Source organism: Oryctolagus cuniculus, chromosome 5 (assembly GCF_051225735.1).
Source record: "Oryctolagus cuniculus isolate XC-2025 breed Fujian yellow rabbit chromosome 5, ASM5122573v1, whole genome shotgun sequence".
Lineage (NCBI taxonomy): Eukaryota > Metazoa > Chordata > Mammalia > Lagomorpha > Leporidae > Oryctolagus > Oryctolagus cuniculus.
Genome location: NC_142871.1, coordinates 168625701 through 168640569, shown reverse-complemented (window position 1 = coordinate 168640569; position 14869 = coordinate 168625701). Strand labels below are relative to the sequence as shown.

General features: G+C 61.7%; 1 protein-coding gene and 1 long non-coding RNA gene across 7 annotated transcripts in view; one reads left to right on the top strand and one right to left on the bottom strand.

The window, feature by feature from the left end:
- The window catches only part of LOC103345145 (uncharacterized), a 56049-nt gene extending 51567 nt beyond the window's left edge, over window positions 1-4482 (bottom strand). For 2 of the 6 annotated variants that reach the window (XR_007915095.3, XR_016234388.1), the window contains exon 1: window positions 3973-4184. This is a non-coding gene — a long non-coding RNA (uncharacterized LOC103345145). Of the gene's footprint in view, window positions 1-3972 lie in introns of all 6 variants that reach the window. The other 4 variants (XR_016234389.1, XR_016234390.1, XR_016234391.1 and 1 more) reach the window with 4 other exon arrangements.
- A 309-nt stretch (window positions 4483-4791) lies between these two features.
- FOXF2 (forkhead box F2) lies at window positions 4792-9122 on the top strand. The gene is made up of 2 exons (XM_008248492.5): window positions 4792-6135; window positions 8815-9122. Exons 1-2 carry the CDS (start codon window positions 4935-4937, stop codon window positions 8976-8978), a joined length of 1365 nt encoding a protein of 454 aa, XP_008246714.2. The 5' UTR covers window positions 4792-4934; the 3' UTR covers window positions 8979-9122.
- Window positions 9123-14869: the final 5747 nt, after the last annotated feature.

Here is a 14869-nt window from a genome sequence, read left to right as displayed (position 1 = left end):
GGCTGGTCCTGGTCTCAGAGACCCTCCTCTCTGGCCTCGTGGCCTTTCCACCCTTGAACGCAGCAGGCTGTAGGCGACGGCCTGAGAGGTACCCCGCCAGGAACTGCCGCCTCCGCACGGGCTCCGGGCCTTCTAGTCCATACGGGAACCTTCCCAAGGTTTAGGCCTCCCAACCAACAGCACTCGGGGCCTCGAAATCCGGGAAATGCGGAGGTAGGCAGAGGCCTCTTGGCACGGGAGTAGGAGGGACCCGCTTTCCTCCCTCCCCAAACGCACTCCGACAGGGCCAAGTGGGCCACCGAGGCAGGCCCACCGTCCAGCCATGGCGCTTCTCTCAGGAAGGGGGCTATTAACAGCGCACTGCCCGAGACACAGGCGTTAGGAGAGCGGAAGAATCTATCCAAATAAACACTCGGAATTGGGTGGCTGGAGTTCAAACCCGGAGGTCTGGGAGGGTTCTGGACCGAGGAAGAGAGCGGACGACAGGAACGGGGCGGGAGTCCCACCGTTCTCCCTCTCCAGTCTCTGCGTCCACGCACCCTCGTCCACCCAGCGCTGCTCCCCGCCGCTCTCCGCTGTCGAGGCTGGCAGCCTCCAGCAGGGCCTGCGCGGCGCGCATTGTAGAGGATCCTCCGTGGTCTCCTCCCTAGGCCCCCAGCACTGTCTACAGTCCCCATTGAGAAAGGCCTCGCGGGAGTTCGAGAATCCTCCACCCACCCCAAGCGTGCACCTAACCGACTGCGTGAAAAGAGTGGTCGCTTGCACCCAGAGTCGGGAAGAGGCCGAGCTGCGCCCGGGCGGGGCGGAAGGAAGGGCGGGGTGCGGCGGCGCGCGAAGTGCCCGGCGGCGCGGACGGCTCCGAAGGCTGTGGACCTTGCGGGCACCCGCTGCGTCTCTCCCGTCGGCAACTGGTTTAGACTGAGCCATTTCATGTAAAACCCACCAGCAGGGGAAGCACGCTAGGAACATAAGATTGAAACCGCAAGCATGATGAGATTTCCTAGAATAAAACGCCGATTACAGAACAAAAATGGGAGACACCCAAGCTTCCCCAAATTTACATTCCCTTGCGCCGGGGGAAGGCAGGGATGGGACCCAGGGGTTTGGAGCGGCGGGAAGGAGCCGCAACCCAGCAGGAGACAGGCCAAGGGGACAGGAGGGAGGGCCGGTGGGCCCTTGGCCGTGCGTTTCAGGTTGACCGAGGAGCGCCGGGCTGGTGGAGAATCAGGGAAACGAATGGTGTTTTTTCTTCCCGTAAGGGGGAACAAAATCAAGGTTTTTGTTGTTTACAAACAGTGGAGGTCACTGTAGTCACCCCCGTACGAAGTGACCTGGAAGACCGGACAGCCATCCTAAGCCAGGCAGGGTGTAGAGGCCAGCACAATTTTCCTTTGAAATTCTGCCTGCCACATACCCCCGCCAGGGATAAAGGATCGGGCACAATGTGTTATCACATGCATTCTTAGCCCAAAGATCTGTGTGCATCAGGGTTTAAAGCAAAGCTTTGCTGTGGGTAGGAGGAGGAGCCCAGGCTGCAGGCCAGCTGTGTCACTTGGCTAGGCGTGGCTCCTGGCAAGTCATCCAGCCTCTCCCAGGCCCCCTTTGGTCACCTCTGAAGGAGGAAGATGGCATCTGGGCTGTGCCACGGTGACCCCTTCCTGGGCACGCTGTGGCCGAAACGTGGCATTCTAGCCCTGGGCAGCTTCTGCCAGGGAAAGGTTTCCCCGGGCCCAGTGGGGTCTCCACAACGGAGCCCCTCCTGCTCAGATCACTTCAGAAAACCAGCACGCCGCCTCTCCCTCCTCTCCCGCTGCAGTGCAGGGGCTGTAGGAGGCAGAGCTGTGGAGAGAGCAGGCTCCACCCGGGCTCCACCTGATCTCCAGCACCCCAGTGCCAGGCTGGACCCCGCGACGCTTGCCACACTGTGAGTGGACTTCCTGCCAATTCAGAGAGTTTAGGTTAAATGGCTATCACTTGCACTTGGATGGACAAGGGAGCCTGAAACAATCCCTCACAGTCTGACCAGCTGAACAGTAGAAGCTAAGACAAAAACTAAGTGTTCGTAGAGTAAGGTGACTTTTTTTTTTTTATTGAGTTTCTGCAGACCATCTAAAATCCCAGGCAAGTTGGAATTTTTTTCTTCTTCTGGAAGCAGGTCCATATTCTCAAAGGGAGCCCTAACTCCCACCCTGGGCACTACTCAGGTAGAGGGTTATCCTGGCTTTTAGGGTTAGTGTCTTTTATTCTTCCGTCTCTGTCTCCTACAACCTTTCAGAAGCCAGCTCCTCTCAGAGCACCGATATTCACAGAATTCCCAGGTGCAGAAAATCCAAGGAGTCCCTGGCTAAGTGACAATGACGGTGACTGGCACAAGGAGCCAGAGGCCACTGCCCACCACCCTCACCTACAAATGAGACATTGTTGTGCTAAGCTGGTGCTCCAGCCACCCCAACACTCTCTCTCTCTCTCTCTCTCTCTCTCACTCACTGGGGCCCCTTTTCGATACTATGTCCTTGCCACTCTGGTTTCTATTTTAGTTACTTAATTTCTTTTTTCAGACACTTAGAGCGGTCAGTGAACACACTGGGCTTACCTCTACACTTAGTCATTTATCTAAGTTATCCTACATAAAATTACAAACGAAGCGAAGCGGAGGCGGGGATGAACCCATTAGGAAATAAAAGGGGACTGACCTGCTCCCCTCAAAACGTTCTCCTGTCAGAAAGAAAGTGGGAACCACGGCGAGCCCCTGCCCCAACCCAATCCAAACATCCCTTCCGGAAAAGAGCGACTTGTTTCTCTTTTCTCTTGGAAATGAGTGGTAAACTCAGTTCGGGTTGGCTGTGTTTTCTTAGCTGACTCTGGGCTACAATCAAGCCATTTTCGGACACATTCCCATGTAGGTACCAGCGGTGCTCTGGAGGAAGCTGTCGACGCCTGTTCAGCTAATTTAGGTTTTCTTTGTCTAATTACTGTGGAGCTTAGGGAAAAGGAGCCGGGCTCAGGGCAGTAAACTGACACTCGGGCTCTGTGGGTGGTATCCAGGCAGGGTCTGATGGAAAAAGCCTGCTTCCACTCAACTTCAGGTCACTGTCTGGGGCCAGCCCCAGCCCTGCACCCCCCACACGCCTCCCCCAGACCCACCGGCACACTCAACCCCTGTGCACTCGGGGATCCCCCCAGGGCTCCAGCCAGCCCCACAGGGACCTGCCTGCATTCTGTCGGTGGAAGCTCTTTGCCTGCCCTTGCAGACTCCTGCACAGTCCCCGCATCTCGCCCACCCCCGGGCCCCCCAGCACGCCCCCCACACCCACCCTTGCACCTGGGTCCTCTCTGGGTAGACACAGAGGTGCCTGCAGCTCGGCCTCCTATTTGGCCAGCTGGTCTCCAGGGCCTTCCCTCTGGCCTCCCCATCCACCCTGGTGCGGCCGGAGGCTCCCAGCCCCGTCCCTGGTCAGACCACACTTCCCTGCACGTGTAATCCAATAACCAACTGTCGACTCTCATTGCAAATGATTTCTCCCGGGGCACATCTCTCTTACTGAGCCAGGAACTGGCCACAACCAGGGCGGCGGATCAGGGCCAGAGCTGGCTTAGAGACAGCACTTTTCCTTTTTCTTTTTTGGGTCGGCCACGTTGACACCAAGCACGTAAACCTCAAGACAGCCCCAGAAGCCCTTCAGGATGGAGTAGAAATAAGGTTCTCTCTCTTATCTCAGGTCAGCCTTTTTTTTTTTTTTTTTTTTTGCATTCCCCCCCCCCCCAATGAAGTGCAAGCAAACGCAAACACGAGGCCTGTCAAACGCGGCCTGGGCTCCAAGTTCCGCAAAGGTCCACGGTCGCCCGGGGGCGCACGCAGCCTTGGGGCGCCCCAGCGCTAGCAACCGTCGCGGAGCGCGCAGGCCAGAGAGAGAGAGAGAGAGAGAGAGAGAGAGAGAGGGGAGAGGCAGGGAGGGAGGGTCGGCACGTTACCTTTGGGCGTCTGGCACCCCGGCGTGTGGCAGAGGGCCGCAGTGTCTAAACGCAGCTGACAGATGGTGTCAGTGCGGCCCTGGAAAGGCGGCTAAGGAGTCTCCGGGCTGAGGAGAGACCGCTCGGCCGGGGCCGCGCCGGCAGGAGGAAGGGGGGAGGGGAGGAGGGCGCCGGGGAAGGGGGAGGGGAGCAGGGGGGTGGGTCCGCTCCGCGGGGGGCGGGAAGCGGGGGCGAAAGAAGATTTGGTGAAGTCTTAGGTGGTCGAGTTTGGCTGGGGTTGGGGGAGGGGAGGGGAGGGGACGGGAGGGGGCGGGGGGTGGAACTCCGCAAAATGTGAGTCGGTGCGCGATGGCTTCGTCTGCAAACCGGCGCACGGGGGAAAGGGAAAGGAGGCCGAGGGAGGAAGTGAAGGAGCACGGGGACCCCGGAGAGCGAGCGCCGAGATAAGAGAGGGAGCCGGCCGCCAGGCTGGGAGGGGCGCGGGCGAGCGCCGCGGCGGAGGAGGGGGCAGGGCGGGCTGGGGGTGGAGGGAGGGAGCGCGGGCGGCCGGGGGAGGGCGCGGGAGGGAGGAAGTCCCAGAGACAGAGCGAGCCGCGCTCCTGCAGGAGACGTCGGGCGCGTCCCCCGGGTCCCGGCCGCGGTCCCAGCTCGCGGGCGCAGCCGCCCGGCTCCCGGCCGCTGGGGCTGCGCGGCCTGGGCGGCCGTTGCGCAAGGCAGGGGCCCGCGCGGCCCCGGGGAGGGATGTGCCGGGCGTTGCCTCCGGCCCGCCGCCGCCGCGGCCAGAAGCCCCAGAGGAGCTGAGCGGGGCGGACGCCGCCGAAGCGCTGGCCCGGAGCGGCCACGGCTGCAGCCCGGGCGGCGGGCTAGGGCGCTCGCCGGGCTTCTGGGCCGACCCCGCTCCGGCGCCTCCGCTCGCGGCCCGGGGCCCGCCCCCGCGGCTCGGCCTCGCTCCCGGGTCCCAGATGACCACCGAGGGCGGGCCGCCGCCACCCCCGCCGCGCCCGCCGCCGGCCCCGCTCCGCCGCGCGTGCAGCCCGGCCCCCGGCGCGCTGCAGGCCGCCTTGATGAGCGCGCCGGCCGCCGCCGCCCTGGAGACCGCCGCCACCTCCTCGTCGTCGTCCTCGTCCTCGTCCTCGTCGTCCTCCTCCTCCTCCTCCAACTCGGCCGGCGCCTCCTCGGCCGCCTGCAAGAGCTCGAGCGGCGGCGGCGGCGCGGGCGCGGGCAGCGGGGGCCCCAAGAAGGCGAGCTCGGGGCTGCGGCGGCCGGAGAAGCCGCCCTACTCGTACATCGCGCTCATCGTCATGGCCATCCAGAGCTCGCCCAGCAAGCGCCTGACGCTCAGCGAGATCTACCAGTTCCTGCAGGCGCGCTTCCCCTTCTTCCGCGGAGCCTACCAGGGCTGGAAGAACTCGGTGCGCCACAACCTCTCGCTCAACGAGTGCTTCATCAAGCTGCCCAAGGGCCTCGGGCGGCCCGGCAAGGGCCACTACTGGACCATCGACCCGGCCAGCGAGTTCATGTTCGAGGAGGGCTCGTTCCGCCGCCGGCCGCGCGGCTTCAGGCGGAAGTGCCAGGCGCTCAAGCCCATGTACCACCGTGTGGTCAGCGGCCTGGGCTTCGGGGCCTCGCTGCTGCCCCAGGGCTTCGACTTCCAGGCGCCCCCGTCGGCGCCGCTCGGCTGCCACGGCCAGGGCGGCTACGGCGGCCTCGACATGATGGCCACGGGCTACGACGCCGGCGCGGGCGCCCCGGGCCACGCGCACCCGCACCACCACCACCACCACCACGTCCCGCACATGTCGCCCAACCCGGGTTCCACCTACATGGCCAGCTGCCCCGTGCCCGCGGGTCCTGGGGCCGTCGGCGCGGCCGGGGGCGTCGGCGGCGGCGGGGGCAGCGGCGGCGGCGGAGACTACGGGCCGGACAGCAGCAGCAGCCCCGTGCCCTCGTCCCCGGCCATGGCGAGCGCCATCGAGTGCCACTCGCCCTACACGAGCCCTGCGGCGCACTGGAGCTCGCCCGGCGCCTCGCCTTACCTCAAGCAGCCGCCCGCCCTGACGCCCAGCGGCAACCCCGCGGGCGCCGCGGGCCTGCACGCCAGTATGTCGTCCTACTCGCTGGAGCAGAGCTACCTGCACCAGAACGCGCGCGAGGACCTGTCAGGTAACGCTGCGTGCCCCTGTCTCTGCCCGACGGGCCCCGGGGTGGAGGGCAGCGGGTGCCGGCGGGGCGGGCCTGCCGGGAGCGCAGAGTCGCCCGCGGGCGTCGGGGGTGAGGGCCCGACTTGGCTTTGAGGGAAGGCGTGTCTTGGCGCCACCTCGATCAGGGAGCTGTGTCTGGTTCCCCCTCGGCTTTGGCTTTTTTTTTTTTTTTTTTTTTTTTTGAAAAGTTGCCTTTGTGGTACTGCTGTCTAAGGGTGAAACACCGGGCGGTGCTGGCGTCTGGGATGTGGACTGGGGAGTCCCTCGCGGTGCCCACGCGGTGGGCCGAGAGGAGCTCGGGGGTGGCGTGGGGGGAGGCCCAGGGTCTTTCTCTGGAGGGCGCGGCCAGTGGACAGGGGTGCCCAGCTGGCTGCCAGCCCCCGCCCCTCGGGCCCTGCTGCGCCTCCCTGAGAGCTGTGCCTGCGCCCCGGCGGCCACCGGCGAGGCTGCTTCACATCGCGCTGGTCGGGGACCTGGATGTTTGGCGGGTTTATCCGGGAAGCAGTGAAGGTCCATCCTTGCAGGCCCCCCTGGCATCCCTAGGACCAGCGGGGCGGTGATAGCGAGGCCCACAAGGGCAGCAGACGCTCAGCGCCCATGGGCAGCGCCTCCCGTACCCATTCTGACTCCTCGGTGTGCCTGCCACAGCAGCATCGGGGCACAGAGGAAGCCCAGAAATGGGCAAAAGATGTCGGCCTCCCGGCCGGAGAAATTTCCCAAATAGGCCTTTTAAATGCGGGTCTCAGAGGTTACCTAAACAAAGTCTGGGTAGGACCACACGGGAGAGGATTTTAGCCTGACTTAACCCACTGAGAACAGAGACTTGTTCACTTTTATGGGAATTTCAACACGTAACCAATACAGACGACCTCCCCTCTTTTTTTTTTTTAATCCCCTCGGACTGGCTGTCAATCACACATCGCCCCCCCCCCCCAGCGCCCGCGGCCCCTCGCAGGCCCGCCCGCCCGCCGGCTCTGTTCCCGGCCCCATTCAACTTGAACCCGGAGTCCGAGGCTACGAAGCCGCGGCGAAACACTTTTCCAGCCAGAAGTTAACACAGCAGGCGGGCAAGAGACTCCCGCCCGGCCTACGGGGCCACCCTCGTGCGGTGCCTCACCCTGGGCGACACGACCCGTTGTCCTGAGAGGCTGGGACCCGCACTGCCCGCGCGGGAGCACACAGGAGGCCTGACGCTCGACCCGGACGCGCTGCCCCTTCCTCCCACCCCGCCCTCCCAGGCTGGACCTGGGGTCTCCCCGGCCGCCTGGAGGCAGGGGCTTCTGAGGGAGCCTACCGGGAGCGCCCGGGGCCCTTCGCTTGGTCAGGCGTGGTCCCCGCCACTGGACGGCGCGGGGCGATCGGGCAGGGCCGAGGACATCCCCCTGTCCCAGGACACAGCTCGGCACACGCGCGCACACATCCAGGCGGGCCGCGCCCGCCATCCCCCGAAACCCGTGACCCCGGGCAGCCTTGGGCGCAGGGAGGCCGCGGGCCGCGGGCCTCGCCAGGGCTGGGGGTGGCGGCGCGCCCTTCATTCCGCCGGGTCAGCCCTGCAAGGAGCCGCTCTGGCTTTTACCGTCTCGCCCAGCACATCAAAGCGCCGGCGGCTGCCCGGGTCGCGAGGCATGGGCGCTCCCCCCGCCCCGGGTCCCGCGGGCTTGTGGTGGTCTGGGAGCTGGCACCGCCAAGCGCCTTAACCCGGAGAGTGAACGCACCCTGTGCGCAGCGCCACGCACACAGCGGGGCGCATGAGCCGGCGGCGGCTTTCTTAGACTCACGTAGGCCGAGTCCCCCGCCACTGCGCAGCCCGGCAGCTCCGTGAGCGCCAGGGACCCGGCCGGGCCTGAGCCCCTCGCTGGTACAGTTTTCCTGCGCTGAAAGGCTTCATCCAGCCCGGCACGAATGTGCGGTGTGTGGTCCCCACCCTGTCTGGGTGACCAGAACAAAGACCCAGGCGAACAGGCCTCACCAGGCCTTGGTCCAAGAGATGCCCGGGCACCCCCACCGCCAGGCGAAGTGCGCCCAGGCGCCGCGAGGCGCAGTGAAAGCAAAAGCAAAACTGGGCGGCAGGTCGGCGCCTGAGCCCAGGACCCGTCTGGAGGGAGCGGGTACTGGGCCTTCTCCGTCCCCTGCCAGCCGCGGCTCCCTCGGGACGCCCGATGCTGCGAGTCTCCCGCGACTGGAGGGCGCGTCTCTCCTCCTTGCTGTCCTGGCTTCCCTGGGGGGATCTGTGGAGGGGAAGAGAGAGCTTCGTCAGCCTCCCCCGCCCCGTCGCCCCGCGCTGCGACTGTGTGCGGTACTTCTTTGTCACAAAGAATATTGCTCCGCTGCCCCTCGCCCTGAACTGCCGGGGAACGGCGCACGGCCAAGCGAGTGGGGCTCTGGGGCGCTTGGTGGCCCTGCACCCTGGGGCTCACCCTCGGCTGACAGTGGTGGCCCTCTGTCTAGGGGGCAGCTGGCTCTGCAGCCCTGTGTGCTCCAAACCAGCATCCCGGAGGGGAACGGAGAGTCCCAGAGCTGGGCTTGTCTTTGCCAGCAGTGCACGGAGAGTCGCCGAAACCCGCCGCCTCGGGGAACTGAGGGGCAGAATGTGGTGCCCAGGGCTCGGCTGGCGACAGGTTCTTTTCCTTTCCTCTTTCAGTGGGACTGCCTCGCTACCAGCCTCACTCAACTCCGGTGTGCGACAGAAAGGACTTCGTCCTCAATTTCAACGGCATTTCTTCCTTCCACCCCTCGGCCAGCGGGTCATACTATCACCACCACCACCAGAGCGTGTGCCAGGACATCAAGCCCTGCGTCATGTGAACAACCGGGGGCCGTGTGGTGGCCCCCACCCCCACCCCTCCTCTCCTCTCTCCTCTGCAGCCAGGGGCGGACGGGAACGGCGAGGACTCGCCCTTGCAGTAAGTAGCCCGAAGCCGCAGCCAGAGTGCCCAGGAGAGCCTGGGCCGCTGACACTTGCCTTACTCTTGCAAGGGGTCCAGGCTTGGCCAGGTGACACCGCAGGCTCCCTGAGGAGAGAGCAGGGGGACTTAGGAGCTGTGTCACACGGAAACGTTGCACGCTGGGGCCAGGAGACAAGGTGTGCGTGTGCGTGTGTTTCTCTTTGTCTCTGGAAACTTGTGTGCTTTTCAAAAAGGCCGTGCTAAGCACAGGAGTTGGAGAAAAATCCGCACGTTGCTGGCCAGCTGAGACGGGGAGCTCGGTTTCACCTAGACACTACTACGTTAGGAGACAGGTGCCAAAGACAGCGATCGGGAGCTCGCTCGGCAGCCACGCGTGGAGCTGGAGAAGTGGTTTCGGTCTCGCGACAAGATGACGTTTTTACAAGGCTGTTTTTACACCCTGTTTTAGAGATATTTTTATGATCTTCGTCTATACTCTCACTTCGCTTGTATTTTCAAAGGAGGATATATTTACACGTATGTATACTTTTACAGTTTGCCAAAAATATAATTTTGATGTAAAATTTTTTTTCAATAAAATGTATATAACAAATAGTTGTGTTAGGGACCCGGTTCCTCCCGCGGGCACCCGTGCTCCTCCCCCAGCCCCCGGTGCAATTCTACACTGTCCTCCCTCCCCCACCGGCTGTGTAGTTCACTTGGTGTGGGGCCTGTGTCTTGAAAAACACAGGCCAGGTCGGACGGTGGCCTTCCCTGGGCGAGAAAGGAGAAAGAGCAAGAGCGGTGCCTCTGCTTTCTTGCTGTGCGCCACCCTTGCTTTTTCTGGTCAAACAAAAACCAGAAGGTAAAAGGGACTGTAGAAGAAACCCTGGCAAGAAAGAGCAGCGAGGGTCGCACTTAAGGAAACTTGGTGCCCTCTTTGGCTTTTGTTCCACAGCCCAAAGACAGCTGGGCCCTTGTCTGTCTCCTCGCTCACCCCGGGGGGGGGGGGGTGACAAACATAGGGGCAGAAAGCCACCAGGGAGCAGGCCCTGCGTCCCCGTCCCCGCTGTAGGAGGCAGCTGGGTCCCGGCCCTCGACCCTTCCAAGAGAGGAAGGCGCTAAGCACCAGGCCCTGGGCACTCCGCAAGCTTCAGGGCTGCCCCGATTTCTGGGAGAGGAGCAGCAGCTGGGGGTTCCCCACCAGGTGCTCTGTGGCTGCGGTGAGGCCCGCCTACCCCTCCCCAGGCCTCCTGCACCCCTCCCCTGTTCTCTCCTTTTTTCTCCAGCAGATCTGGCCGGTTCTGGGGGGGATGCCCCCTTCTTCCTCTCTTGCTAGGTTCCCATTCCCCACTCTTGACTGTGACAGAGCTGATGAGAGAGAGAGAGAGAGAGAGAGAGAGAGAGAACAGGTCGGCGAGGCAGGACACTGCTCTGTGCCATGAAACCAGTGGGTCTGAGCGGGCACACACATGTCCCTCAGCCACTGTCAGCTTTGCTCCACACTCAGGGCTGCCTTGTTGTTTTTGCTTTCCTGAATGGGGGAAAATAAAAAAACCCTCACCTCCAGTTCTCAGCCCTAGAAGGTCTTCCTCACGATCAATCCATCACTCGGCTCTGGATGCCACCCAGGAGACAGCTCCCGCGTGGGGTGTTTGCAACATCTCCCAAGCGAGACCATCACAAATCTCAACCCTCGTCCTAATCCTTGTTTCCTTCCTAGAGTTTCCAAGACGAAGCAGCGATTTAAACGTTTATTTGGTCTCCCTATTATCATATTTGCTGTTCAACAGGGCCGCTTCTTTTTTTCTTCTTCTTCCCCCTTTTTTTTTTTTTTTTTGTTCTTTTATACCGAGCTACTCGGGGCCTGCTATAAATTACGAAGTCAGTTTCAGAGTTTGCTCCGACCACAGTGCTGTGTTTACATTCCTTCCGAGGCAGCCGGCATGGTCGTAATTTATATCCTAAACACTTGAACGTAACTTGTTTATACAGAGAATGACAGGGCCTCGAAGACAAAAACTCGGCCTCTGTCCGACCGGCCGCATTGGGAGGGCCAGCGCGCCCCCTGCTGGCTCAGGGGGGGCTTGCGCACGGGGATTCGGAGTTTCTGGAAGAATGGCTGAAAACCTGACAAACGACCCATTCTGTGAGTGCCTTGCAGACAGACGCCTTCTGCCTGTAGGGAGTACTTTCGCTTGCTTTCTACGGGACTCTCCTTGCGATTCCTATCTCGTCCTGGAGTTGGATCCAGGAGCACTGCCAGGCCCGACCACGTGTCATCGGTGCCCAAGCCCTCATTGGCATCCTCTGTGCTTCCTGTCTAGAGTTGGCCCACAAACAAGTCGTTGTTTGGTTTCCTTCTCTCCTGTCTCCCCTTCAGGCACACGCGTGCACACACACACGCATCTTTGTGCTGTTGCTGTTGACGTCATGCAGGTCCTTGCTCTGTGTGTTGCCCACGTGTACAATGCGTTCTAAATCAAGCCCAGCAATCCTTTCGTGGTGAAAAGGCATGAGCTAACCCAAAGAGCGTTAATGCCTCCACTGTTTTGTTTTCGGTTGTGTGTGGGAAGCGTAGAGTTTCTGCTCGTTGGCAGAATAAAGTGACGTATAAGAAGCCACTGGACTGTTTGGTGGAAGAATTATTTTCTGCTTGTCCTTTTAGTTAGAGCTGTTTAGAGAAGGTAGGAACCGGGAAGCCCTGAGCTTCTCCCAGGTGCTGGCCACCGTAGTTGTCTTGTTAAAGCCCCGTCTGGTCCTCCGTCAGTGCCCCTGTCATCTGTGGGGATTCTGTTCCTGTTCACGCATCTGAACCGGGGGTTGTGACCTTCAGAGGTTTGAGCCACATCTTCTGATTTGGGTTTGTTTCTTGCATTTCCCCAAAACTGCTGGTGAGAACTGTGCGCCTGACACTGCGCACGTAGGAGCAGCGAGGTCTGCAGTCCAAGGCAGTGGCTGTCCTGAGACTTGGGGGTGCACCGGAACCCCTGGAGGGCTGCTGGCCCTCACACTGGCTGCCTGCAGCCCCAGTTCTGACTCCTGTTCAGTTCCCAGGTGGTGCTCAGGCTGCTGATAGGCAGCTGCTGTGAGGGGTTTCCTTGCAGGTTCAGAAGAGGGGTGTCCAGGCTAGCCCGCTCGTTAGGCACAGGTCCGAGAAGGTTTGGGGAAAGAGTTTGTGCACCCAGATGCCCCTGTCCTTGATTACTGGCCCCTGGAAAAATGCAGCACCCAGTTCAGAACCCTGGGCCAGGAAGTTGGATCTCCCGGTTCCTGTTCAAAAACAGCAGACCTCTTGTTTCATTGCAGTGTTGCAGAGGAGTCAGGTGGGCTCACTGAAACCCACCTGCCTGGGGACAGCAGGTCCAGAGTTCTCCGGCTGGCTGGCTCAGCAGGGGGTTATCAGACCTTCAGGAAAGAGAGGGGTCAGGATGTTGGGCATACAATAGCCTAGGTCCCAGGAGGCAGGGGCCAGAGAGACCCTCAGAGACAGAGGGGGGAGATGGAGAGGGAAGAGACACAGAGAGGGACAGGAAGCAAGTCGGAGAGAGAGGGGAGAAAGAAAGAGGTGAGTAGGAGGCCGGTGCCGCGGCTCAATAGGCTAATCCTCCGCCTTGCGGCGCCGGCACACCGGGTTCTAGTCCCAGTCGGGGCACCGGATTCTGTCCCAGTTGCCCCTCTTCCAGGCCAGCTCTCTGCTGTGGCCCGGGAGTGCAGTGGAGGATGGCCCAAGTGCTTGGGCCCTGTACCCGCATGGGAGACCAGGAGAAGCACCTGGCTCCTGCCTTCAGATAGGCGCGGTGCGCCGGCCGCAGCGCGCCGGCCGTGGCGGCTATTGGAAGGTGAACCAACAGCCAAAGGAAGACCTTTTTCTCTGTCTCTCTCTCTCACTGTCCACTCTGCCTGTCCAAAAAAAAAAAAAAAAAAAGGTGAGTAGGAAGAAGGAGGGGGAGAGGAGGGAGAGAAAAAAGAGGTGGATGGACAGGTGGGGGAAAGAGACAGGGAGTGAGGGAGGGAAAAGGCAGGGGGGAGAGGAGGCAGGAGAGAACTGGAGAGAGGAGAGGGCTGGGCCGCAGGGAGCAGCGGCCCTGGGGGCCGGACGCCTGCCCTCTGGGGCCACCGCGGTCTCCCGGGTCTCCAGTGCCCACATCTTGGCCAAGGGCCCGAGTGCTCCTGTTTTGCTTGGCTCCGGCTTGAAGTGGGGGGAGGCAGTGGCTTCTCTCGCTGTGCGTGCCCGAATTGCCTGAAGCCTGGAGAATGCAGCGGGAATCCTTGCGCCTCGCATTTGACCTCGAAAAGCTGAACTTCGCAGGCACAGGGGTGGGGGATGCCTGTCTGGGCACCAGGGATGAGCTGCTGGGTGCCCCTGAGTGCAGAGAGCGGCTCCCTCCCCCAGGGAAAATCTCTCTCTGTAGCTTCCTGGATGCCTAATTACTGTGCCTCGTGGCAATGCATTGAAAACAGGCACTGGCTTACTTAGGATGGAAATGTATTTTAATATATTTTATCAGGACGGAAGTACATTTGACTAACCCTGCCTCTGTGAAACACTATCTTAGCAAGCAAAAACAGCGCCCATGTAGACATGGGGCCAGCGGGGCCCCGGCACACGGATATCAAGATCCTTGGGCGGAAGAATGAAAGGGCGGGAAGTTCTTTTGGAGTTCAGAGCGCCCGAGTCCACCCACAGGGACCCCGCAGGCAGGCACACAGCTCTGCCTTTCCCGGGGGTCCCGTGTGACATGGATCCCTGGTGTCCTGCCAGCTCTCCCTGCCTGAGGGTAGTCAGGGGGGAAGAGAGGAACGCGGAGGAGCAGCAGGGCCCTGGTGCCCCCTGGAAGGGCTCCATGCTCTCCTGCAGCCGGCCTTGGCCTCCTGGAGCACCCTGTCTCACGCCCCGGGAGCCTGGGCCGCAGCTGGGCACATGGCTTGGCACCACCTCCCAGCCTCCCAAGCCGCCTGTGCTTGGGGCGAGGCCGCCTTGGAGTGCGGGGAGAGGGGCAAGACCTGCTTCCCGTCTCTCCTGGTGGCCGCTGGGTGCCGCCCCTCCCTTTCCCTCCTCGCCGGGCACCGGGCAGCCTGGATCCAGGGCTCTGCCAGCCTGGCCGCCGTCCTGCGGGCACGGGATCTTCTCCTAGAGCGGAATTGCTTCCCTGAGTTGGAATGCGAGGTTCCCAGGCCACGTCTGGGGGTGGGAATAGGGACTCCAGGGACAGAGAGTCTGCTAGGAGGTGCTCACTGCGGAGCGCGCGGTCCCTGGAGGGCTCAGAGCTGGCTCCCAGGCCTTGTGAGTGCTGCCCAAGCAGGTGGCTTTGAGAGCACACAGAGGCTGTGGCCAGCGGTGCCCTGTGCCCCAGCTGCGGGGGGAGTGGGTGCGCCTGGGGTGAGCACCGCCAGTGCCCCAGAGTGGTTCCTTGCTGACACTTCCCAGCCCTCCCTGGGGGACAGCAGGTACTGATGAGGATATGTATCACACAGACACACACACATAGAGCCATGCGTGTGTAGACATGTAGACACAGACACACATGTAGACACAGACACACATGCACACACATACAGACACATAGACATATAGACACACACGCACACACATATAGCCATGCATGTGTAGACATATAGACACAAACACACATGCACACACACAGACACATAGACATATAGACACACATGCCATGTGTGTGTAGACATGTAGACACAGACACACATGTAGACACAGACACACGTGCACACACATACAGACACATAGACATATAGACACACATGCACACACACATAGCCATGCATGTATAGACATATAGACACAGACAC

Coding starts and splice junctions, on each gene's coding strand:
- FOXF2 (XM_008248492.5), top strand. CDS start 4,935: ATGACCACCGAGGGCGGGCCGCCGCCACCCCCGCCGCGCCCGCCGCCG. Junction 6,136..8,814: donor CGCGCGCGAGGACCTGTCAG/GTAACGCTGCGT, acceptor TTCCTCTTTCAG/TGGGACTGCCTCGCTACCAG.